Source organism: Rhinolophus sinicus, chromosome 8 (genome assembly GCF_057876585.1).
Source record: "Rhinolophus sinicus isolate RSI-liver-muscle chromosome 8, RSI-T2T, whole genome shotgun sequence".
NCBI lineage: Eukaryota > Metazoa > Chordata > Mammalia > Chiroptera > Rhinolophidae > Rhinolophus > Rhinolophus sinicus.
The window spans coordinates 15,441,142-15,467,520 of NC_142508.1; the positions used below are offsets into that span (position 1 = coordinate 15,441,142).

General features: G+C 34.1%; 1 protein-coding gene across 6 annotated transcripts in view; it reads right to left on the minus strand.

The window, feature by feature from the left end:
* MKLN1 (muskelin 1) overlaps positions 1 to 26,379 on the minus strand; it is a 283,828-nt gene that overhangs the window by 94,106 nt on the left and 163,343 nt on the right. For all 6 annotated transcript variants that reach the window (XM_074315595.2, XM_074315599.2, XM_019751074.3 and 3 more), the window contains 3 exons: positions 15,742 to 15,811; positions 8,866 to 9,008; positions 7,521 to 7,609 (listed from right to left, as the gene is read on the minus strand). In XM_074315595.2, the coding sequence (XP_074171696.1) occupies positions 7,521 to 7,609; positions 8,866 to 9,008; positions 15,742 to 15,811 (302 nt within the window). The remainder of the gene's footprint in view (positions 1 to 7,520; positions 7,610 to 8,865; positions 9,009 to 15,741; positions 15,812 to 26,379) is intronic.

Genomic DNA, 26,379 nt, shown 5'->3' on the forward strand with positions numbered 1-26,379 from the left:
CTATGAAATATTATATGGGAGATCTTAGCCAATGCAATAAAGAAAAAAAAAAGGAAATTAAGAAAAACTATTATCACTTGAAGATGATATTGCTATCTACCTAAAAAAATTCAAGAAATTCAATTGAAAAACTTTTAAAAATGTACATGCAAGGTAAACATGAAAATCAACTTTCCCTGCACCTATAATAACCAACTAGAAAATATAATGGAAAAAGGCCCCTTTATAACAGCAAAGACAGTTAAGATCCATTTAATAAAATACAAAATTTTAGTTAAGAACTGAATAAATGAAAAGACATACTATGTTCCTAGATGGGAAAACTCGATGTTGTAAAAATGTCAATTCCCCTCAAATTCATTATAAATTTAATGTAATCTCAATCAAAATCCCAATGGCAAATATCCATTTTTTTCTTGACATGTAACTGAACAAGTGATCTGAAAATAAGCAACACAAGAATACCCAAAATAATAAGAAAATAAACATACTAAAAAGATATAGCAATTATAAGTTTGATGGTGAAGGAAAAGGGAGGTAATCGCTGGAAAAGCGTATCCAAACATCTCTTAAGGAGTCAGAGGAATTTAACGTAGGATGAGACAACATTTCCCATCAGGAATGACAGAACAGAGGAGGGTTTTTAACATGTGATCCGTGGGCTCCTGCGGATTTCCAACAGGAGGCCCCATGCAGTCAAAACTGTCTTTCATAATAAGGCTGGGGGGTGGGAGTGTGTGTGTGTGTGTGTGTGTGTGTGTGTGTGTGTGGACATTTGCATTGATGGTGCAAAGGCAAAGATGAGTAAAACTGCTGGCACCTTGGTAGTGCCACGGAAAGCAGGAGCACTAAAGTGAACTAGTATTCCTTACTGTAGTACACATCGCACTGTGTTCTGCACCATCACACACTTGCAGTTAAAAAAAAACAATTCATTTAAGAATGTCCTGATGCAGTAAAAACTAATCTTAAATCCCTATCATTAAGTACACACCTTTTAGTATTCTGTGTGACACCGTGGGAGGTCCACATAAAGCACATTTGCTGCAACCAAAGCATGATGGTTACTACAAGGGCCCAAGTGGCCTGTACAGTTGTTAAGAGTTGTGAGCTGAAACAGCCACTTGTCCCCCATCCCCTACAGGATACCACTTTTTCTTAAAAAGAAAGACCATCAATGATTATTTAGATTTGGGTATTTGCCAGACACTTACCTGTCATTTCAAAGAAAACAACTATTTGCTGCCAACGATAGAATGCAAGCTTTCAAGGGAAAATTAGAAATTTTGGAAAATTCATATCCACTGCTGTGAGCCTAACTACTTCCCAATACTTAAGACTTTTCTGATGACTTCAGTGATGCTAATGAGTGTGATTTTTTAAAAAAATATTCTATAACAAAATGTTTTAACATTTGGAAGATCTGCATAACTCAGTGCATCGTATTTCCTAAACGACCAATGAATGATGTCACAAAATCATGCATGAGTAAAAGACTCATTCAAAATGCAAGAAAGGCCAGTGGATCTTAATGTAACACTAATACGGTTCAGAGTAAATGATGCAATTACCTTTAAGAAACTAACACTTGTCAAATTTTGATTAAGTATCAAAACAGAATGTCCATTATATCTGACATCAGGGCCACTAATTTCAAAGTCCACCGCTCTTTTTTAGAATTATTGGCCCCAATGAGGAGCTAAGATGTAGTAGACACATTTGCATACTGTCATCTAAAGAAAGCTGTGTGAGTGATGACAGACACAGGCTGCAGCAACCAGCCATTAAGACGCATGAAGGGCTCCTGGGATGCTTCATATGGCTTTCAGTTTACATATGCAAATAAAATTTTCAGAAAGTTTTGTATCAATGAATACTAAATCATCATCATTGTTTCGGCATTCATTTCTTTATGGAGCAGTACCATTTTAAAAGTTCATCTACGGTATCACAGCAATAACCATCAAGTAGTGTTTTTAAGAGAATAAAACAATTATAAACCCAAGGTCCCAAGAACATAGTTTATAAGTGTAACCAGACATCTAACATTAATTAGAGATCTGAAATCCATTCTCAAGATCAATAAAATCAGGAGGAAAAAAAAATCTTCCATTATATCCATTCAAGTACCAGTAAAATGTTCATTTATTAAAACCTTTCGAGCAATTGTGTTTTACTGAGATTTCTTCTATATACCTGATGGCCCAACAGAATATTTCTAGAATAAAATTAGTTCTAATTCTGAACACCTTTCAAAGAATGCTGTGGGAAGGGAGGTTAATTAGGAAGCTATCTCATGAGAACACCATATATTACAGATGAACGAAGAACATGCAGTTGACCCTTGAACTGTACGGGGCCTGATCCGCCGGCAGTCAAAAATCCACATGTAACTTCTGGCTCCCCCAAATTCCAGTCACCCCTTGGTATCCTTGGAGCAATGGTTCTAGGAACCCCCACAAACACCAAAATCTACAGATGCTCAAGTCCCTTATATAAAATGGTATAGATGAATGCATACAGTTGGCCTTCTGTATCCGTGGATTCCCAACTGCTAACTGAAAATACAGTTTTTTGATCCACAGTTGGTTAAGTCCTGGAATGTGAAATCCGGGGATACAGAGGGCTGACTGCACGTTTATTGAAAAACTTCACGTGTAGGTGGACCCACGTCGTTCAAACTCACGTTGTTCAAGGGTCAACTATAGTTAATTTTTAACAGATTGAAGGGACATATACAGAATGAGCAGAATGATGTATACCCATTTTTAATTTTAACAATATTTGGTGGTATTAACAACACTAATAATGCATATCAGACATAGTATGTATATGTCAGAAATCTAAATGTGAATTGCAGCTTCAAGCACACATTCTTTATTCCCCAGTAAGAGATACCTTTGCTCCCACCTCAGATAAAAAGATTAGAAATTCCTGATACACATTCCTGAGGTTAAGAGTTCGTTTCCTCAGATTCGACCACCATTTTTCCCCTTGGGAAAATGAGACACAGATATGATCAGGATCAGTGCTCCCATCCTTTTTCATAATGGCATGCATAGAAAATGCTACTTTTATGACACACAGGATACTAGGATGCAGGCTCCTGCTGCTCTAGGATTGGGGGGCGGAGGGGTCAACATCTCAACATAATGAAACACATCTGTGACACATCCAATGTGCTTTCGCAATATCACGTGGCAAACTCTTGTCTAGATGGCTAAAATAGGCATGACAGGATGCTAGCAACTGTAAGATCAGGTTCCAGAAGACCCTAAAAATCCAAGATGAACCATTCTGAAAGAGTGCATCTACCAGTATTCTACTGTAGAAATAATTAGCAGGATAAGTACACAAAGCACTTAGCACAGTAACTGGCACATAGTAAGTACTCAATAAAAGATAACTACTACTGTTATTATTAGCTGTTATTAGTGTATTAATTTTCCTTTTAATAGTACACTTTTAAAATGTTACCTTTCCACATGTTCTCATGAAAAGCCACAACCAGGGCACCTCCCCACCCTTCCACCCCCAGACTTAGGACTCATCCTACACTTCTAAACACTCCTAAGAATCCAGAATGCAGGCTGAAGCCAGAATGCAGGCCAAAGCTTCTCCCTGAAATCTCCACAACCATCCAGGCTGTGACAACCCCAAAACTTCACAAAACTCCAACTCATCCCATCTACCAAAACCCAGGACCCCAGCCCCCGAATCTTTCCAAGAGTCCAACCAAGCCCCTCCTCTGCCCCTATTACACCTTACTAATTTCCACACACAGCTACTATCTTGACTATGAATCACGATGTAAACCCCTCTGGTCATCTGTAACCAGTACCCTCCACTTAGGTTTTCTCTCATCTGATCTAATTTCCCAGAGGAAGTTTTCCTTTCCAAATTTTTAAGCTGCTCTCTCGAATCTAGTCTCCCAATTAATCATTCTCCTCTACTAATTTTCCTTTTACTTACAGGCCTTATTGCAACCAAGCTTCTTTTAAGGTCAACTCTCAACTCCACATTAAGTCCTGTCAAAAACATCACTCAAAATGAGCTCTTTGCCTTTTTTGTGCCATGAACCCCCGATTGGCTTTTCAGTGAACCCTTTGACAGCCCCCCTCAGATTTAAATGTATAAAGGAAAATACGTAGGATTACAGGACAAGTCAACTGTATTGAAATATAAAATGAAAAGAAAATTATGACTAACACATTAGATAACAAGATCTAGAGGCAAGTCTAATAATTGCCATAATTTCAAAGTTACGAGAATATTTGCCATGCTATAACGTGATGGGAAAAATCTGTAACTTCTATCTTTGACAAGTCACAAGTATTGCTAATGTTATTATGAATGATTGCCTATATTCATTATCGGAAGAAATGCTAAATACATTAGAGGTTAGAGAACATGAAGATGTAACTTTTCTTGCATCAAGTTCATGAAGCCACTGATTAAGCCCTCTAAACAACCTGTAAAATAAACTCCATAAGTATATATACAGCATCTCTAATGAGGCAAGCAGTTTGCTTGGTGCTTTTGAAATTTTAGGAAATAGAAGACAGGGTGCTATCCCCAAAGATTTCACAATCTACCTGAGGAAACACAACTTACACATGTCACATAGTAAGAGAACTCAGCTTTTGGAAGTAGACTTAAGTGGGTATCCCATCTTGACGCTTTATTACCTGTATGGTTTTGGACCAGACCTTTAACCTCTAAACTTCAGTTTCCTCATCTGTAAAGTGAGTGTAAGAATGTCTACCTCACAGAGTGTTAGGCGAATGCTTCGTAAACAATAACTACTATTCTTATTACTTCAAAGCAGTACAAGAACATACCCGAAAGCATCTACCAAATGCTATGTTTTTGATCCATCACCTATTTGCTGTGTAGCCTGGGACACATCACGTAACTTCTACCTCTCAGTTTCCTCAACCAAAAAAGTAAAGATTTTATCTGCCAGTATAATGTTCAAACGAGATACCACATGTGAAGGCACTTATAAACTAGCAAAAACAATGAAAATGTAAGAAGTTCTAAATGATTGCTGAAATGACATGATGGTTCAAATTATACTTGTGCATATTCTTCTATAGTACCCAGAACACTACACTTAAGAAGGCATGTAAACAAGAGTTATATAAACATAAGTATAAAAATGCACAAAAAAAGACAACAATTTGCTTCATAAATATGAGCTTATATTACTTAAACTTACTTAAATTTGGTGTAAGCCAAATTAATGAATATATTATATTCATTATCAATGAAAATGATCCTATTTAGACATCAGTGCATGATTAGAAGATAATCTGTCATTGAGTTAGTCTTGCTCCTGTTCCCCTCCATTGCTGTGCATAATTGAAGACTGACTATATTTAGAAATTGTGTTGTTTATGGATAAACTTTTTAAAAATAAAGCAAGATCTTTCAAACATATCACTACAGCACATAAATGTGAAATATTCAAACACATTTTCTTTCAAGGAGAAATCTAACTACCAACTAGGTAAACAAATAAGTGTTTCATTGAAATGATTTTTAAAGAAAAGAGAGGAATAATAAACTAAAAATACTAACCTAACATACAAGCTTTTAATTTGTTTCCTTATATATCATTAAAAAAATAAATTTATCAAGAGAATGTTGGGAAAAGGTTAGAAAGCAAAGATACTGCAGACCACCATCAATATCTTTTAACAGAAAAGTCAGAAATATGAAGTTATCTAAATATTAATATCCAAAATATCAACTGAGTTAATAAGTATCTACAATTATTTGGAAAGCTCTAATGAACATTTTGCCTAAATACCATAAAACTAACCCACTATGGAAAAGAACATCATCATGCCCTATAATTAAAAGGCTGACAAAAAGGGCTGGAAAAGGTCCCATTTCCTGTTTTCAGGCAGCTGAATATATGCTTGCTCCATAAGAGATCTCTGCTGTCTTATACAATTTTAAGGGAAGAAACTATGTGAAACTATGACTATGTGAAACAATCTTTTATTCATCCTTCTTCTAATGAATAATACTAGAAGATGAAGAACTACAGAAACAACAGTAGTATTTTCCTTCAAAGAAAACTAATGACTGTAGGAAATGTACTAAAAAAAGAACTTCAAAAAACAAGAGAACATTTTATTTTGCATGAGTAAGCAAAACAAAAGTTGAATAAGTAGTTTAAAACTGTAAAATATTAATGTATTATGTGAAAATATATTTTTACTGCTTGTACATTTGACATATAAGATTATAGAATTGTTAAAGCTATACACGAGTGTAGAAGAACTGAGGGGTCTGTATGCTGAGGAAAGAATACTCCTCAGTACAAAACAAGAAACAACCAAGAGTTACATTTACTCCAAAAAAAACCCAAAAAAACGTGCTTGTTCATAAATTCTCACAGGAAAATAGGACATGAATTTTTATTTACAATTATTTATTATAACAACAGAAACTATAGTTAAAAAAAAAAAAAAAAAAAGTAGCACACTGGACGGCCCAACCATTGAAATAGTTTTCCCTCTATAAATAGTTTTTATTAAGACCTCAGATATTCTTTTTGCCTAATAGAACTACTTGACTTAATTAAATGAACAGGCCAATTCTTGAGAGAATAACAAACAAGGAGTATGAAGTATACTGCTTGTACCAAAAGAGAAATTTTTCTCCCAAATCAAAACATGGGATTCTGGCTTTTATTATTATTCTTAGAGAAATCTGATTCATTTTAACCCCAATTTTAACATAATATTTTCAAAGGTATGCAATATCGATGGAAATTAAAAGATTTGAGTCCTTAACTTTCTTACTTTCTAAAAACAATAAATCTTATAAAAAAGCCAAAATAACTCTAAAAATACTAATTTTGAAGAGGCATTACAAATACTTTCTTAAGCTAAAACACTTCATAAACAAACACATGCCTTAGGTAGTGTAATATTTTTCAAACATTACTTTGCAACTTATTACTTAGGGTCATGAAATTAGTTTTATGTGTTTAACCAACATTTAACCAAAAAAAAAATAAATACAAAAGAACAGAATAGAAAATAACCATACTGCCTTAAGGAATTCACAGTATTTGATTTCAAAATGTTATAGCTTTAGAACTGGTAAACCTTCCAAAACATACTGCAGGCAATCAAATCACTAGATTTCATAAAACCTTCTAAGAAACTTTCAAATGAGAAAAGATTTAGAAAAGGTCCCACTTGAAATAACTGTCACTTACTCAGAGATTTATAAAGCAGGGGCCAGAAAACGTTTTCTGTAAAGGTTCAAACAGTAAACATTGAGGGCTTTGTGGACTTGTGTGCTCTCTTTCAAGTATTCGACTTTGTAGTACAAAGGCTGACATGATGCAAGCAACCTGAGTGGCAGTGTTCCCATAAAATTTTATTTAAAAAACAACAAGAAGGGGCCCGCAAGATTCATTTAGCCCACAGAGGCTGTAGTTTCCTAACTGATGTTATAAAAAACTGATTTCTTTTCCAGAATGCTAAAAACCTTACCTATTTTAATGAATCGACAGGGAAACATCTGTTCATCAATTTTATGCTTTAAGGTGAATGTTTCTTTGTTATAATCATTCTTTAAGCCACTGTAGAGGAAAACAAAAAGTTACCAAATCTGACTTCATAATTTAGTAAATGCACTAAAACGCAGATCAATATCATACTCAGATTTTAAGGTGAAACCAATGCTCAAAATATACGACCAAGACAATGTAAAGAAGTAGTTGAACATAAGAATATAGGTCAAAACTTATACAGTCACATCAACTACATTATTATTGTATTCTCCTAATGAAAAATGTTCAATGTTAATTAAAGAACGAAAATGTGTGATGACCTAGTGTCCTTACTGTACAGCTGAACAGAACATAAAATATTCAAGCAGTAAGAAGAAAATTAAAAAACAATTCACACCTGTATCTTACAACTTAACCAGAGCCAAATATTAGAATCTGTCAAAAAATTATTTAATTCTTATTAAGTTGCCAATGTTCCTTTTCAAGGACAACCTGACTCTGTTGGTTTAATAGCATCCACTTTATCCTAAATAAAAATAAACCCGTATCACCTCTCTACATAAACAACTAGGTCTGATACAAATATTTATGGGAAGGTCACCTACCTTCAGGTTGCCTTATGTCCTGAAATACTTTCATGACTTAAATACAGTATAAATGTAACATTTATGTATATAAAGTCCTGTTCTAATGGGACATACCACGTCACAAACATATTCTAAAACTCCATGGCTTTATTTGTCCATTCCATTGGCTATCTGATTTTTCATTATTTATGGGGTACATGAACACTTGCTTTCGTGGTGGTCAATGTTGTTAAACCTCCAATTTACTGAGCTCCTTCCAAGTGGTGGTAGATACTGTGCTAGATGTAGTCACATACTTTTTCTCTTTTTAGTCTCCAATTTATAGTAAACTCCCAGAATATTATTTCGGGATTAGTGGAATCAAACTTAATGTTTTGGATAGAATCTATATTTTTATAGCAAAGATTATAGCAAAGATTTTGATTAAAGTTGAAAGTACTTCTGAAGTCATTAACAGTTCAAAAATGAGACTGAAATAAGTTTAAAAAAAAAAAGCACCAAATTTTTTATTCTTTCATGTTTGGTAACAATATTAACTAGTATCTGGTAGTTAAAAAAAAAAAAAAGGCTAACTCTAAGCCACAATATCAAAAGAAGGCACTACAAACAGAAAAGTGCAAATATTCTTTTCTCCCTTGAAAGAAAAATCAAACCATTCAGATTTAGCTACAAAGAGACTAAACTAAGACTGCAGGTCGCTTAAAAGAAAATTCTTTCGGCCTCATAATAATAACTCACCTGGACAATAACTCTGTCATATTTTCTTCATTCATTCCACCAAAGACTTTAAATTTCTTCAAATTGCAGACGTGAGTTTTCTCATATTTTCCAAACGTGATATTCTGGACTATAGCAGGCCTTTCAAGCTTCAGAATCAAGTACTAAAAAAAGGAAACAAACAAATTATATCCTCCTCCATGTAAAACAAATATTACTAATTAGAAAACTTTAAGAAAAGTTAAAATTTTGGACTGTTAACAGAAGAACGTATAAGATGTATCCTGTCCATCCTGCACTGGCAGACTTTCTTTTATTAAGGCTATCCTAACACTACCACTTTTTCCCAGGAAACTACACCAACCTGAACACTGTACATGAACCTTGTTCTTTCTCAAGATATCTTTGGCTATTCGTGCTATTTTGTGATTCCATATATATTTTAGGATTATTTGTTCTAGTTCTGAGAATGCCATTGATATTTGAATAGGGACTGAATTGAATTTGTAGATTCCTAGGTATTTTATTCTTTTTGATAAAATTGTAAAGGGGATTATTTTCTAAATTTCTCCTTCTGATCATTCATTATTAGTGTATAGAGATGCAATGGATTTTTGTATATTAATTTTGTATCCGGCTACAGAATTCATTTATTAATTATATTAATGTCTTGGTGGATTCTTTAGGGTTTTCTACATACAGTATCATGTCGTCTGCAGATAGTGACAGTTTTACTTCTTCCTGTCCCATTTGGACGTGTTTTATTTCTGTACCTGCTTGGTGTGGCGAGGACTTCCAGTACCATGCTGAGTAACAGTGGGGAGAGTGGGCATCCTTGTCCTGTTCCTGATCTTAAAGGAAACGCTGAGTATGATGTTAGCTGTGGGCCTGTCATATAGCCTTTTACCATGTTTAGGTAATTTCCTTCTATGCCCACTTTGCGGAGAGTTTTCATCATAAATGGATGTTGAATTTCATCAAATACTTTTTCTACATCTATGAGATGATTGTATGATTTTTATTCTTGGTTTTCTTGATGTGATATACCACATTGTTTTGTGGATAGTGAACTATTAAAATTCCTTTATTATAGAAATTGCATAGGAAAATTGAGATTGCTATTCTTCAGTCATTAATTATTTTTATCCATATCTAATTAACAGGTGTGGTAATACAACTTTTGGTAATTCCAAGTTTCTTAAGAATACAACTGTGTATTAGAGAACAGACTACACAGATAGGCAAAGGAACATTCATATCTCTGTCATTCTCATGAAATCACACTCCCTCCCATTCCTTTCTATTCCTTTCTCTCTTCAGTCATTCTTTCACGTCTTGATTTAAATGTCAGTTTTCCCGGACAACTGGTTAGTTAGGCATAGGGTTGGAACTAGTAAAAATGGGCCTTTACACAATCTGCTGTACACCATCCATCACCCCCCTATGACACCTCTAAATCCTATAGAAAGCATTTGCTTGTATGCATATAATTTTATTAATAACCAAATTGAATTTATTAAAAAGTTACGTAAATAAAATATAAAATCTGTAATCTTTAATAAAACACAACAGTCCGATAGAAATACATCGTCAGTAAAATTTTTAATGTATAATTATGACTTTATTAATAAATGTTATAACTTCCATTTTTGCAACTTTTGAACATCAATGCTGAGTAGTGTTACTATTAAACAGTGTTGCCCCATGGTTAAATAGGTTTCCATTATTTTTCATTTGGAGAAATAACTGCCATAGATTTAGTAATAGAAACTGTGAAAAAAACATTAATTAAAAATGAATGTTTCAGCTCAGTTGTGATGCTCTTAACAACAAGGTTGCCGGTTTGAACCCTACATGGGCCCCTGTGAGCTGCACCCTCCACAACTAGATTGAAACAACTACTTGACTTGGAGCTGATGGGTCCTGGAAAAACACACTTAAAATAAATAAAAGTTGAAAAAAAAAAAGAATGTTTTAGAAAAACAATCTTTGACCCTACACATCAACCCTTAATTTTGTTTATATAGGTTTAATTTAAAAATAAAACATAATGAACCACTATGTCTTTACCCAAAGGGGAGTGGGCACCTGCACAGAAAATCAATGAACTAGCACAACAGTTCTTAATTTAGCCACAGAATTAAGCAATGAAAAAAAAATATTTTAATGTTCAAAATTTGTTCACAATTTCAGCCTAGAGATTTTTACAATGTGAGAAACATAATTTTAAAAATTATTTTTAATCATATAAATAATTACAGTTTATAAGAAATAAGGATGATGTAAAGGAGGAAAACACGATAGGGGAAGGTGATGGCAGGGCTTACTGTAGAGCTTTAGATGGTTCTATAAGTAAAAGTGTCTCCGAGGAGCGGAGACTTAAAGGATGAGACAAAATGCATTAGTTTCCTCAGGCTGCCGTTAACAAATTACCACAAACTTGGTGGCTTAAAACAACAGAAATATATTCTCTCACAGTTCTGGAGGCCAGAGGTCTGAAACCAAGGTGTCGGCAGGACCATGTTCTCTCAAAAAGCTCTAGGAGAGGATCCTTCTTTGCCTGTGCCAGTGGCTCCTAAGTGTCCCTGGCGTGTGGTAGCACAACTCCAAGCTCTGCCTCCACTTCTGCATGGCCTTCTTCCTTGTGTGTCTCTGTGTCTTCTCTTTTTCTGTGTCTAATAATGACACTTGATTTAGGGTCCAGCTTAATCCAGGATGATCTCACCTTGACATCCTTATCTTAACTATATCCGTTAAGATATTTATTACAAATAAGGTCACATTCTGAGGTTCTATATCTTTTTTTTTGGTCTGTTTTGTTTTGGGGGTTGGAAGGGAGTACTATTCAACTACTACACATAGCCAGCCATCATAAAGGCTAACGCAAAATGAGTTCTAGGAACTGCTAAGAGGCTAGCATGGTTGAAGCCTCGTAATAAGCAAGGTAAAGAATGGTATATATTGAGATTGAAGAGGTAGGCGGTCACCACGTCATGCACGTCATTCTATGCTATGACACACTGAGACACACACACACACACACACACACAGTGTGCTTTGTGGAGAATGGATAAGAGGAACTGGCAGTTAGAATGCTATTACAGCCTCAGGCAGATATGAGATGATGGAAACTAGGACTAAAATGGTGTGGAGAAGGAGACGATTGGGCAGTTTTAACATATATTTTGGAGAAAGAATGGATGGGATTTAGTAATAGTTGGATATAGGGAGGGGAGACAGAGGTAACAAGGATGATGATTTAGTTTCTGATTTAAATAACAAGGTATTGGGACTATCATTTACTCTGATGGGAAGGACTAGCAAAGAAACTGTTAGGCAGTATGGAAATGAAACTCAAAAAGTCCAGATTATACATCTGTGTATGTCTGTGGATATGTACTAAATCACTAGTTAGGTCCAAATAACTTAGTAAGTATTTATGTCCTGACAATTTAGTACCCATCGGAAAAAATAACAGACATATATTAAAAGAAAAATACTTGTATTTCTCATATAAATCCCACTCATATCCCAACATGAGCTTCAGAGAGAGATGTTTAGGGTTCACTCACTCTGGGGTACCATTCTCAAAACACTCTACACATCCTAGCACCCATGTATACACATATAGTCCTTATTCTGGGAAAAGGAGTAGCTAAGGGTCGTTTTGAGTTTGATTTCCACCCTTCTCTAGAAAACCTGTGCCATTAACTTCCTTATGCGCTTAAGTTGCATACACTAAACGTGATTTAAATTTCTTCCTGACAGAGTAAAGCACTGTGAGCCTCAAACAGTGCACCCTAGTAACTGATGCCTTAGATCCACGCAATCTAATACACAGCCGGCTGGGGCTATTTAATCTAAACTCATTCAAATTTAATAAAATTAAAAATTGCTTTCCTCAGTTGCACTAGCCTTATTTCAAGTGCTCAGTAGCCACCTGTAGCTACAATGTAGATTATAGAATATTTTTATCGCTGCAGAAAGTTTACTGAATAACACTATCCTAGAGGCCACTGGAATATAGAATATTATTTATCCTTATACTAAGGACCCCTAAAATGTTATACTTTTGTATTTCTATTTGTTACTTACATTTTTCTGTCTTCTCCCTCATGACACTGTCAGTTGTCAGCTTGCTGCTCATGTGCCTATCTTTTATAGCTATGTCCCCCACCCCATGCACAAAGTTGCTTCCAGTTTCTGAAACCTGAAGAAATAATTAACCAAATAGAGTAAGATTATATCCAAAGTAGATTCTAGAAAAGGCCCTCAGGACCTAAAATTTTATCATGATGATTTTGGTTTTTCAGAGTCCTCTTTTCCTTTCTTTCTGATTCTCAGACCTCTTCAAGATAGCAAATGAATTGTTAGTTACCGTACAGTTGCTCATTATTTATGGATTCGCCTACTCACTTAAATTTGTAACACCAAAAGCAATACTCGCAGCACTTTCAGTCATTCCCAGATATGCACAGAGCAGCCAAAAAAAAACTGAGTTTCCTGATGCATGCTCTCTCAGCTTCGGTCAAATAAGAGACACTATACGTTTTTGTTTTAGCTCTCATACTATAAACAAGTATGCTTTACATAGTCTATTTAGTGCTACATTTTTTATATTTTTGTGCTTTCTACTGGTGATTTCGCCGTCTAAATTGGTTCCCAATTATAGTGCTGCAGTGCTATCTAGTGTTTCTAAATACAAGACGGCTGCGATGTGGCTTATGGAACAAATATGTGTTAGATAAGCTTCACGAAGGCATGTGTTATAGTGCTATTGGCTGTGAGTTCATTGCTAATGAGTAAACAACATATATAAAATAAGGTCTTTAAAAAGAAACACATATAAGGTAAGGTTAGGTGTTGACTAGCAGATGAAAATGTGACCAGAGGTTCACAGGAACCTACCCCTGTGAGTTATTAATACAATGGAAGATCCAGCAGACTGGCAAAATCTAAATATCAGCCATGGGAAGTGATGGGGACAATACAAGGCATAGTAACTTCATCCACTGCCATTGATGGTATAAATTATACAGTCATTTTATAAAACAGCTTTGCTTTTACCTTACAGAAGTTGAACATATATATACCCTGTAATCCAGCAATTCTACTCCAAGGTATATACGCTAAATAAACTGTTGTACATGTGTCTTAGGCGACAACATACAAGAATGTTCATAGTACGTTGTTCATAATAGCAAAACACTGTTAAAAAACCCAAGAGCCTATCAACTACCAAATGGAGAAATTACATTTTGGCATACTCACCGTGGAATACAAAACCATAGTGAAAATTAACAAGCTACAATTATACTCAGAAGCATTAATAAATATCATAATTGTAAGCAAAAGAAAATGCAAATCACAGAAGATTTATAATGATTCATTTGATATTTATGTAAAATAAGAGCCAGACAAAATTTAAATCATAGGATATTTACAAACATATACATAGCTAACACTGAGAAAATGAGCAACAAAATATGGAATAATAGTTACTGGGATGGGGTTAGAGGACAGACATTAGATGGGGTTCACGGGAGGCCTCAAAAGGTTGTGGTTGTTTTCCATTTCTAAAGATGGTTGATGAGTAAACAGGTGTTTCTTTTATTATTACTCATATTGTATATGTTAAGTTGTCAATATACTTGTATAGTCTTTGGACATATATTTTACAATGAACATTTAAACATCAGGTGATCCAAAAGGTATGCAAAGAGTAAAAAACCATTATAAGAGGAACTATAAGTACAGAGACTACATTTCTAAGAATTACACTGGAATAAAAAAAATATAAAGTTAAGTTTTATTTATCTGCTTTGCCCATCAGAGCATTAATTTCCTCAAGGATATGGTCATAATAAGTGTTAATTAATGCTGAAAGTATGTAACTGAGAGAATGGCGATTTTTAAATTCAGATGACCTCAGACACCACTTGTCAAGGAACGAATTTAGCTCATGGTCCTGACATCATCTAAATATCCTACATTAGTAAAATAATAAAGTATATTAAGTTTATGTTCCCTAAAAGCGAGCCACTGAGTCACTGAGTCAAAAGTCAACTTACTAGTATTTCCTTAAACACACACAGAATGACCTGAGTTTCAGTGCAGTAGATGTTACAACCTCTGCTCAGATCATCGCTTCAACCGGTTACTGCTCAAAACGGTAACAGCACTTAAAACTATTTCATTTTAGTTAAAATTTTCCTCAAATGGTATCAAGAAACTTAATTTTGCATCATTAGTAATCCAGAAAAAGTATTGATTAGATTTTTTTTTTAAATTTTTCTTGGGGAATATTGGGGAACACTGTGTTTCTCCACGGCCCATCAGCTCCAAGTCGTTGTCCTTCAATCTAGTTGTGGAGGGCACAGCTCAGCTCCAAGTCCAGTCATCGTTTTCAATCTTTAGTTGCAGGGGGCAGAGCCCACCATCCCATGCGGGAATTGAACCAGCAACCTTGTTGTTGAGAGCTTGCGCTCTAACAAACTGAGCCATCCGGCTGCCCCTCCGGAAGCTCAGCAGCAGCTGGTTGTCTTCAATCTATTAGTTGTGGAGGGCACAGCTCACTGGCCCATGAAGGAATCGAACCGGCAACCCTGTTGTTAAGAGCTAGCACTCTAACCAACTGAGCCATCCGGGCACCCTATAAGTTAGATTTCAAATGTTCCAGTGGACATTAATAAAAAGCCTGTTTCATCATATCCCATACTGCATTTGTCTATGAAATAAAAATTGTTCAGAAATTGAAACAAAAAAAGAGAAAATAAAAAGTTACCTCACAATTTCAAAGACTGAATAAACTGTTAACGGATTCCAGATAACATACCAGTTAAGTGTCTGCTTAAATTCTGACTTCTAAATGTTATCAGGAGCTACACATAATCTTACCTGGGGAGGATAGTTGCTCTCTGAAGACCACCTTGAAGATTGGTCATTTGGTTTATCCACTAAAATATTCCTGAGATAAAGAAAAGTATAGCAATTAATTAAAAAAAAACACCAAGCTAACATGAATATGCAAAAAGAGGAATAATCTACCAGATGCTAAAATTATTAAAGTTACATAATGTCTGGAACTTGAACAAGAAAATAAAATAAAACAGAATAAGAAACACAGAAAATGTCCAGTATATATAAGATTTTAAAATATGATAAAAGTAGCATTTCAAACAATTGAGAAAAGAAAAAATATACTGTATTTTGCCATGTATAATGTGTACTTTTTTGCCCAAATTTGTGAGGGAAAAATAAGGATGCGCATTATACATGGGTAGTACTAATTCCGCATCTATATAAATGTTCTTAATTCTTTTCTTTATGCTTATGAGTTACAAGCATAACTCTAGAAATCAATAACAATATCCGTATGCAAAATAACACCCTGGAATACAATGATAATCGGTTTTCTTGAATTTACGACTAACTTGTAACAACAAAGAGTTCGTGGCTTTCTATGATAGTAAATATTGTAAATTTGTTACTGGTACAAAATTAGAGGTAGCTTTTGGGTATCCAAATTCTTGATATAAAATTGACTGGGTTTTACTGATAATATCTTGAGTACTGATTAGCAGAAAAAAATGTTAACTGCTCCACATTTTTTTGCCCACGTGCTGCTTTTTATATTTATTTTAAGTATTAAGAGTAGCAATTTAAAAAGTATTGTCAAGCAGGCTTACGGTTTAAGCATGTTTAATCAAAAAAAGATTTCTAATTTGCTACAGTTTTTTGCATTATAAAGGAATTTTAGCATTTACTTTTTAACATTATGGTACAAGAAATTTTATGTCATAATTACAAAACACAAGAACAAATACAAGGTACAAGAAATTTTAGTATATTTACAGTGTTGTATGTAATAATAATGTTCATTCATGGGGAGAAAAAACAAAGAACATATACTTAATTGTTAATGTAGCTCTCAATGGTAAGATTACAGTGACTTCTTTTCCTGTGTGTACTTTTTATATTTTCTAGACTTGTCACACGTTACTTTCATAATCAGAGAAAAAGGTGTTTTTAAAATAATGAATTACAAAACAGAACAAAATACTATGTATGAAAAGATGGCAGTATGGTTAAAAGCTAAAACTAAAAAACTAGGATAAAAAAAATGACTAGTATGAATGTTATAAAGCTTGAAAGAAAACCTAATATATAACTATGGTACCACAAACATCACAAAAGTATAATAAATCTGGGCAGGGGAAAATCAGATGACATGTAAGTGAGCTAATTCCATCATCTTCCATAGCACCTAGGAATAATGCTTCTGAACTTAGTAGCAAGAAAAGAGTTTTAAGAATACTATTTAAAGTTTAGAATTAAGCAAGATTAAAGTAAAAATATACTATATACTTTCTAAAGTATTTGAGACAGAATACCAACAACAAAAAGAACATATAGCAAAAAACAGGAAATAAAAGATTAAATAAAAGCAGGAAACATTAAAAACAGAAAATTTAAAATAAAATGACAATATTAACACCAAGCATCTATTACAGTCATACTTGTAAGTGCCCTAAAATAACAGAATAGGATATCATTTGGATTAGGTGAATAGTAGAAACATCACTATTTACAGGAAGGCACATTACACAATAACAAAGTGATTCATGACAGATAAAAGATATACAGGCAGATACAGATTTTGTAAAATTAGGGGGAATTTAAAGCAAAAAGTATTAACTGAGTGAAAACAATAATTATACAGTAATAGTTTTCAAACTATGCTGATATTATAAGTTGTGAGTCTTAACGAATCAAGCAAAAATAAAGCAAAAATCACAGTAAATATGTGAAGAAACTCAAACAACAAACTTTCCATATTTATGGTAAACTGACATTATCATCAGATGATTACATCAGACTCTTTTCCTTCTTTTTAAAGACGTAAGAGGTGTGGAGAAGCAACTAACAAAGACTTATTGCCTCTTTAAAATTTTAAGTGACAGATCGCCTCTCAAAGCTTCAAGTCAACTGCAGATTGTCTTTAACTCCCTCTGAGATATTTCTCCCCTCAATCCATTTCCACTCTCCTGCAAGACAACTGAGGAACTAGTTTAGGGCAATAACTATTAACATTAGCCCTTCACCAACAGAACCACTATGGAGCATTCTAAAAAACAAGTTCTGCTTTATATCCTTCCTTGAATATTTCCCAAAGACCTATAAAGCATACCATCACTACTGATACAGCCTTTCCTTCTAATTCTCAGGACTAAGCAAGAGGCGTTAACCTCTCATATGTCAATCACAATACCCGTTCACTATCTCTGGTTCCTAAAAGGAGAAATATTCCATCTTCAGCCTCTGCTACTGGAGCAATCGTAGGCAGCGATGTTTTTGTACCTGTGACTTTGCCTTACAATTACCTCAATGACAACTACCTAAGCTGGCTGGCGACCTATGATAGGAAATGGGATGGGCCAGTATGAATATAAAATTATAAGACAGAAAAATGTGTAAGTAAACAGAACCAATGAAACAGAAAAGACATACAGATTAAGAAATACAAGAAAAACAATACAAAAATAAGAATGTTGTAGACATAAAATAGAAGAGACTTCAGAGAACAACAAAAAAATAGAATTGATGGCTTTGAGTTGCTGCTGCCAGGAGTCTCTGTTTCTAGAAACCAAAAGAATACAACCACAACACCCTTCTAGGTATTCCGTGAGTAATTTAAATATTTTTATTATTGTCTAGAAAAATAAATGACAAGCAAAACAAGTTATGGAAGGCACAATTCAGTATAGAACTATATGATTCAATAATAAAGAAGATTGATAAAGAGGCCAGCTCAAGTCTAAAAAAAATAAATAAAAATTTAAAAATAATAAGGAAGATCAATCTATTAAAGTTAAATATCTGCCATTTTAAATTATATTTAAAATGCAAATAACAACTGAGAACTGGTCAAGAAGAACCGATAAGGGAGATGGATTGAGGATCAAAATGGCCTTTCCTTTTTTTTTTTAAAGGAGGGCACAGCTCACAGTGGCCCATGCGGGGATCAAACTGGCAACCTTGGTGTTATCAGCACTGCACTCTAACCAACTGAGCTAACTGGTCACCCCCTGGCTTTCTATTTTTATCAGGGTTAATTTAATTTTAAAATGTACACTTTCACTGCTGCCAATGCAGGATGGAAACTGAAGGTAATAAAAATGGACCACAGTAATGTCTCTTATTAGACACAGACTACAAAGGTAAGGCTGTGAGTAATTAAATTCTTCTATTAAGACGATAAAAATTTATAGTGAAACACATGGGCAATTAAAACATGGAATACAACTTTTTCTAAGTTATATGTCTCTATTTGGCATTTTTTAAATGTACTATATATGTATCTACCAATTAAATGTCAGAAACAAACTATTAAAATTCACTGTAAGAAGATAATTTATGGGACATTTTGGGTTCAATTCAAATCAGCAAATTAAAATCATTTTTTGATTAAACATGCTCAAACCCTAAGCCTGCTTGACAATACCTTTTAAATTGCTATTCTTAATACTCAAAAAATATATAAAAAGCAGCAGTTGGGCAAAAAAATGTGGAGCATGTAACATTTTTTTTCTGCTCATCAATGCTCAAGATATTATCAGTAAAACCCAATCGATTTTACATCGAGAGTTTGGACACCCAAAAGGTACCTCTAATTCTGATGTGCAAAAGCCAGTCAAGCGAATATTTATATGAGTGCAGGATTCAACTCTGGAAAATTTTCCTTTTTGTAGTTTACAAAAACCCTACTAAAACCCGTGCCCTTTTGTTAAATGATGTGATACAACAGATCTAGAAGATATCAACTCTGCCTAGAATCGCAAGGCCTTGAAGCTTGGCCACTAATTGGTTGGATAACCTTAAGCACATCACATAATCTCTTTGGCTTTCATTTTTTCATCGGCACTGTAAAGAGAATGGTAAACTCCTTGGCCTCAAGTTTCTTCCAGCTCTAATCAGGGCAGCTGCATTGAACGACGCTATGAAACACCATCCACAAGGCCATGTTAACATTCTACAATCCTATGAAAAGCCTTCACATCCTTCATTCAAGTTATCATGTAAAATCCTCCTACACAGCAGTCAATAACAATACACGATTGATTATAAAAGAGCTCCATTATGTGTGAACACTCCATTGGAGTAACACCCTAACAGTACAAGAATGGGGACCTGCGGCCAAGGGGACTATGATCTCTTTTTAAATAAATAATAAATGTACAGAGCATAAAACTTAGGAGATACACAAAAAAGTATACAATAAAAAAATGTAATTCAAAATGTAAAACAGAAATCAACTGAAAGCAATTTTGAATATTCCCGGCTGTAGAGAGTTAAAGAGTATACTATTAACAGTTATAGCTTTTCCAAAAATCACTTATATTTGTACATACTGTAGAGGTTTAGACTCACTTCCACACATATCCCAATTTTTACACAGGAGCATAGTGGGAAAGGGGCCCTACCATAAAATGAAAAAGCACTTATTCAACAAATATTTACCGAGCCCTACATGCCACACACTGTGGTAGGCCCAAGGAATACAGTGGTATATAAGAAAGAAAGGATCCACACTTGCGATGCTAATGTTCAAATGAGAAGCAGCAGAAAATAAAGCTGTAAACAAGATAATTATAGACTGATAAGTGCTACAAAAGAAACGGGGGCTGAGATAGGGCAGAGGAGTTCTTTTACTTGGAACGGTCAAAAAGGAAAAAAAACCTCTGGAAAAAATGCTAATTATGCTATTTAGAAGGAGGCACTCATGTAAAAATGAAGGAAAAGTCGAATCTTCACAAAAGAACCAATAAGTTCAAATTCCTGGCAACTGGAAATAATCTGACCAACGAAATCTGAGAACTGGGTGAAGTCAGATAATGTCCTCCCAGGCCCCACGATAAAGTAAATGCAAAGAAGGCAGGACGTCTCTAAAGGAGCCTGAGAACATTTAAAAAATGCTGATGCTAAACTCTAAAAGGCTTTCAGAACTACTACAGTGTTCTCTTACTTTTAGAAAGACAGAAACGCACCCTGAAGAGAAAATGCAGGGAACAAAAAAATAAATTAAGCAACAGATAAAGAATGACAACCTCCAGGAGAGATAAGATTCATATTTTCAGTGGGCATAGGTCCAAGCAGTGTGACAGACGTCAAAAAGTACAGCAGCAAAATACATTTAAAGGTGCCTCTTCAGAAAGCAAAATACCTGGAAAACACACACACACACACACACACACGAAGGCCAAAAGCCTTTAACAGTCGTAAAAGTCCAAATTTTCATATTTCACAAAGGAGAGGCCTTGAGCCACAAAGCTCAAAAACTACATTGGCCTATTCACTATTCACCTCTACTGCCTACAGCAGTTCTTCCTTCTAAACCTACTAGTTTAACACTAGAAACTAATATGAAAGCTTACACTAAGATACTATAGGAAAAATATTAAATGTGAAACAAACAACATTCTAACAGATAATAAAACTGTGAGAAAAATGTGGCCACACACACAAAAAATTAATATTATTTCAAAGTGAACTAAAAGAAATTAAGAAAATAGTTGAGGCATTTTTAAGCAGCAATAAATCAAAATTACAACTCAGAAATATTATGACTATAAGACAGGAAAGCTATCAAGACTCACATATCAGGGAGAATAGTTTTCAGAAACAGACTAAATGAGAAAGAACACAAAAAGGAACAGACTCCTCACCTTCCCCCCCAAAAAAACAACAACCAAAAAAAGGTTAGAAGATGAGTGAAAATAATTAACAGACACAAAAGAAAGCAACAGTAAGTAGGTGATACAGTAAATATATAATTGGAACCAGAGAAGTATTTCAAACTACGTTGCAAGCAAATCTTCCTAAAATAAGACCTGAATCTATACAATGAAAGGATGATACATGGTATATTATAGAAATTCAACCTAGAATATTCCCAGTATAAACTATTAGACTTTAAAGACTTTTTTAAAAAGTTATTTAAGTATCCAGGAAAAAAGACCAAGTCACTTACAAGAAAAAGAAAATCATAGTGTTAAGAAACTTTACAAATGCATGTTTCATACCCAAATACAATAAAACAAAAAATTTCAAGACACTTAAGCACAAAAAAATGTGAGTCTATGACTTCATAGTCTAAAACTATTAAAGAACTACACATATCCAAGAAATGATTTGAAAATATTAGGATAAAACCTAGTCATATAAACTAAAGACATTTCACTACAGAACTAAAACTAACCATGAAGGATGACATTCCAGTATGTAAATGTGTTCTGCAACAATGTAGGAAAAAACCAGGTCTATCAAACTGGAGAAGAATGGAGAGAATAAGTGAAAGTCAGAACAGACTTACTACCTATCTCACAAATATTTACTTGTAGAAGGAACAGAACATCACAAAATTAGATGCAAGGAGACAGGGAGGGAAGAAGTGTCTAGTGTTACATTAGAGGGACAGGATTGAAGAGAAACAGAAAACCAAAACCGAAACACAGACATACACACAAACCATCCTAAATGCCAAAAGGAACTTACCTGAATAAGAAAAAGACATAGTGAAAGATTTTATGTGTATGTGTGTACATAAAATGTCACAAAACATTAAAGATCAAACACACTGATAATCATAAATAGGTTTAACACAATTCTTTTTTAATTTTTAGATTAGCTAAGGCAAAAATCCAATTCTGTGATGGATACAAGAGACAAATAAAATGAGGTAATTTCACAAATTATATATTAAAAAAAAAAGCAAAGACAGACCAGACAAATACAAATAATAATAAAGCAAGGTTAAAATTTTGATTTTAGATATTATGAAATTTCTAGCCTTAAGCAAGAATAAAAGAGTACTTTATAATAAGTTGCTACAGTCTACGATGCGCATTAATGCTGGATATTACTAACAAAATAAAAAAAGCACCAAAATTCAAAATAAAACCCCAAAATCAAAAAAGTAAAAAACAATTCTATAAAAATTCTTGGGTCAAAGGAGAAATACAAAGCAGATTGCAAAATTTCTACAAAAAAAAATGCTAATAGCAATGTGGCACTTTCCAGTGGAACTTTCCAATATGATGGCCAGACACACATGTGGCTCCTGAGTCCTTAAAATGTGTCACATCTACGGAGATAAATTTGAAAACTTAGATGAAACCTGTAACTCTCTGGGGAAAACACTGTACCAATAGACATAGAAACTCTAAATAAAGAAATTTCCATAGGAACAAAAGAGAAAGTTATTAGAAAACCATAAAAAAACACCAGGTACAGCTGGTCCCAGTAAGAAAATCAAAACATTTAAAAAGAATAGATAATCCCAATATTAAACTATTCAACAACATAGAAAAAAGATAAAGGCACGCTTTAGTGAAGCTAGCATAAAACCTGGTACCAAACCTGATGGACTGGTAATAGAAATACAGAATATTACAAATCAACTTCATTTATACTGATACAAAAAAATCTCATATGAAAATCCAATTAAAAGTGCTAGAAAACAAAAAACTACAGCATTGAAGAAAAAGTTTAAGACCTAGTATGGATTATTCCAAAAATACAAGAGTGGTTCATTACTTGGCTCATTAACATAATTTATCATAGTAACATTTCTAAAGAGAAAGAATATTTAATCATTTTAATACATGACCCCCAAAAGCATTTGACAAAGTTTAATGCTCAATGAGGACAAAAACAATTAAAAAAAAAAAGTTGGTATTTAACATTACATATACATGCATGCATGTAATTCATATATATATATACACACACACGTAGCCAAAAAAATGTATACACACTTTAAGAAAGGAAAACTGTACTAACATTGTAATATTCAATATGTACTGATAACAAAAGATAAATACAAGTCACGTTTGACTTATGCGATTACAAGGTGTGCTCAAAGTGGTTACCATCAGCATAATTTTAATAGTTTTTTTCCTTTCTTAAAATATGTATACATTTTTTTGGCATCCTCTGTATATGATGACCAAAAGCCAGTACCTTATGCAACAGTTAAACACTAGAAGCATTTCTGCAAAATGAAGGGCAAAGATTCCCATTATCACCACTACTATTAAATTAAGGTTATTAGCCAATACAACTTCTAAAAGGAAAGCTTTTTAAAAGGGACTTTGCACAGGGACTTCCATATTCAGCTCCAAAATCTAAAAGCTTGGAAGTTGTGTATCACTCCCATCTAGACAAGATAAAAGCTGAACATACTGAAAATCAATGACTTTTCTCCGATCCCTCAAAGAGCTGAGGAATCGATCCCTCAAAGAGCTGAAAATTACTGGAGAAACCACCACCTGTAATTTATGGAGACAGACAAAGACAGAAATCAGCTTACCTGAAACAGAAGCCACTGGAGCCAATAAATGGTAGGAACAATTAAATGGTCCTTTTGACAAATTTCATTACTGGATACTGAATGTGGACTAGCTTAAGAGTTACAAACTCCTGTGAGATTAGTTTCAAGGGTCCCCCACACTTTTATGGGTTTTATTCTCAGTAAGAGGAGAGAAAAATGCCTACCTGAGAGTAAGGGAAAAGCAACCATTTAAAAATACCCCCAGTGTTCTTCATAACGAAGGCCACCCTTAAAGGCAAATACTTTACCAGAGCCTTACCCTTCCTGGAAAAGGGCAAGTAGCCAACTCCAGCCACCTCTAGCCTTTCTTTCTAACATAAGGGAAGAAAAAGAAAGGCTAAGAAACACTTCAGAAAGTAAGACTGCACGACTCAGACCCAGTAAAAACTGGTACTGTATTTAAATTAAGATTAGAGAATGCGTCTCCGCCCTTACACCTAACCACCATAACAGGAGTAATGACAGCAAATTACAACTGAGAGAGCTATAAGACATAAACTCTATTTAAGAAGTTCTTCGGGAACCCCACCAAAAAAACCGGGGAGAGAAGAGAACAAGGACGACAGAGGAAAATGAAGCCTCTGGCACCTAGGGCTTCATCAAACATTGAACAGACCAACTTCTAACCTGATGAACTTAAAACCTCAAACTAAAAGGCCTCATTAAGTCAGTTCCTATTCCCTAATACATCCTAGTGGGTTCCAACAAAAAATCTGAAAAAGCATGCTGAAAACCAAGAAAAAAGTCTGCAGAGACAAAGCAAGCTTTTGAACCAGACTCAAATATGACACAGATTTTGGAATAATCAGAGATAGGGAACTTAAAATAACTATCATTAATAGCTTAAGGGCACTAATGGAAAAAGTAGACAACATGCAAGACAGATGGGTAATGTACCAAGGAATCAGTGAGTTGGAAGATATGTCAGCATAAGTTCCCAAAATAAAAGAGAAAAAAAATGTTCCAAGAAAAGAATGTCAAAGAACTTTGAGAAAATTACAGTTATAATACTGGCATAATTTTAGTAACAGAATGAGAACAGAGTAAGGAGCAAAAGAAATATTTAACAAAATTTTTAACCAAAAAGGTAATAAGAGCTGAAAATTTTCCAAAATTAATGACAGACACCAAACCACAGATCCACGAAGCTCAGAGATAACCAAGCAGGATAAATACCAAAAGATCTATACAAAGGCATAGTCATAAAAAAATAAATAAATAAATAAAAAGAGAGAAAAAAAACATCTTGAGTGAAGCCAGCAGAAAGAACTCACTTACCTATACAAGAACGAGGATAAGAATTTCTTTGGACTTCTCACCAGAAACCATACAATCAAGAAAAGGGTAAAATGAAATACTTGAAAGTGTTGAAAAAAGAAAACCACCAACCTACAATTCTGTATCCAGTGAAATTATCCTCCAAAGGTGAAGGAAAAATATATAAACCAATACCTCTGCTTTGCAAAAATATTAGAGTTCTTTTAAGGAAAATGATGTATGTGAGAAATTTATATCTACATAAAAAGGGCCAGAGAAAGACTAAATGGAGATAAAATAAAAACTTGCATTTTCTTATTCTTAACTGAGCTAACAGATAAGTGTTCAAAGTAATAATGGTAACAACATATTCGGTGATTATAGCATATGGAAAAGTAAAAATGAAAGCAATGTTAAAAGGAATGGGAGGAAGGAATTAGAAATACTCTGGTATAATGTACCTGAAGTACCTATGAAGTGGTATACTGTTATTTAAAGCTGTATTAGATTAGTTGCAAATATATTTTGCAAACTTTAGGATCAGCACTAAAAACATGTTTAAAAGAAATGGTCTAAATAAACCAATTGAAAGGGACTGTCAGAGTGGATTAAAAAAACAAAAACAAAAAAAGACCCACATATGTTGTCTAGAAGAAACCCATTATAAATATAAAGGCACAGATATATGAAAAGTGAAGAAATAAATAAGATTGTACCATGCTTTCAAAAGAATAGCTGGAGTAGCTATATTATTAATAATAGGCAAAGGACTTAATAGTAGGGAAAATCATCAGGGATAAAGAAGGACATTAAATAAAGAAAAAAGTGTCAATTCTCCAAAAAGACATAACAATCTTTAATGTGTCTGCACTCCAAAAAAGAGTGTC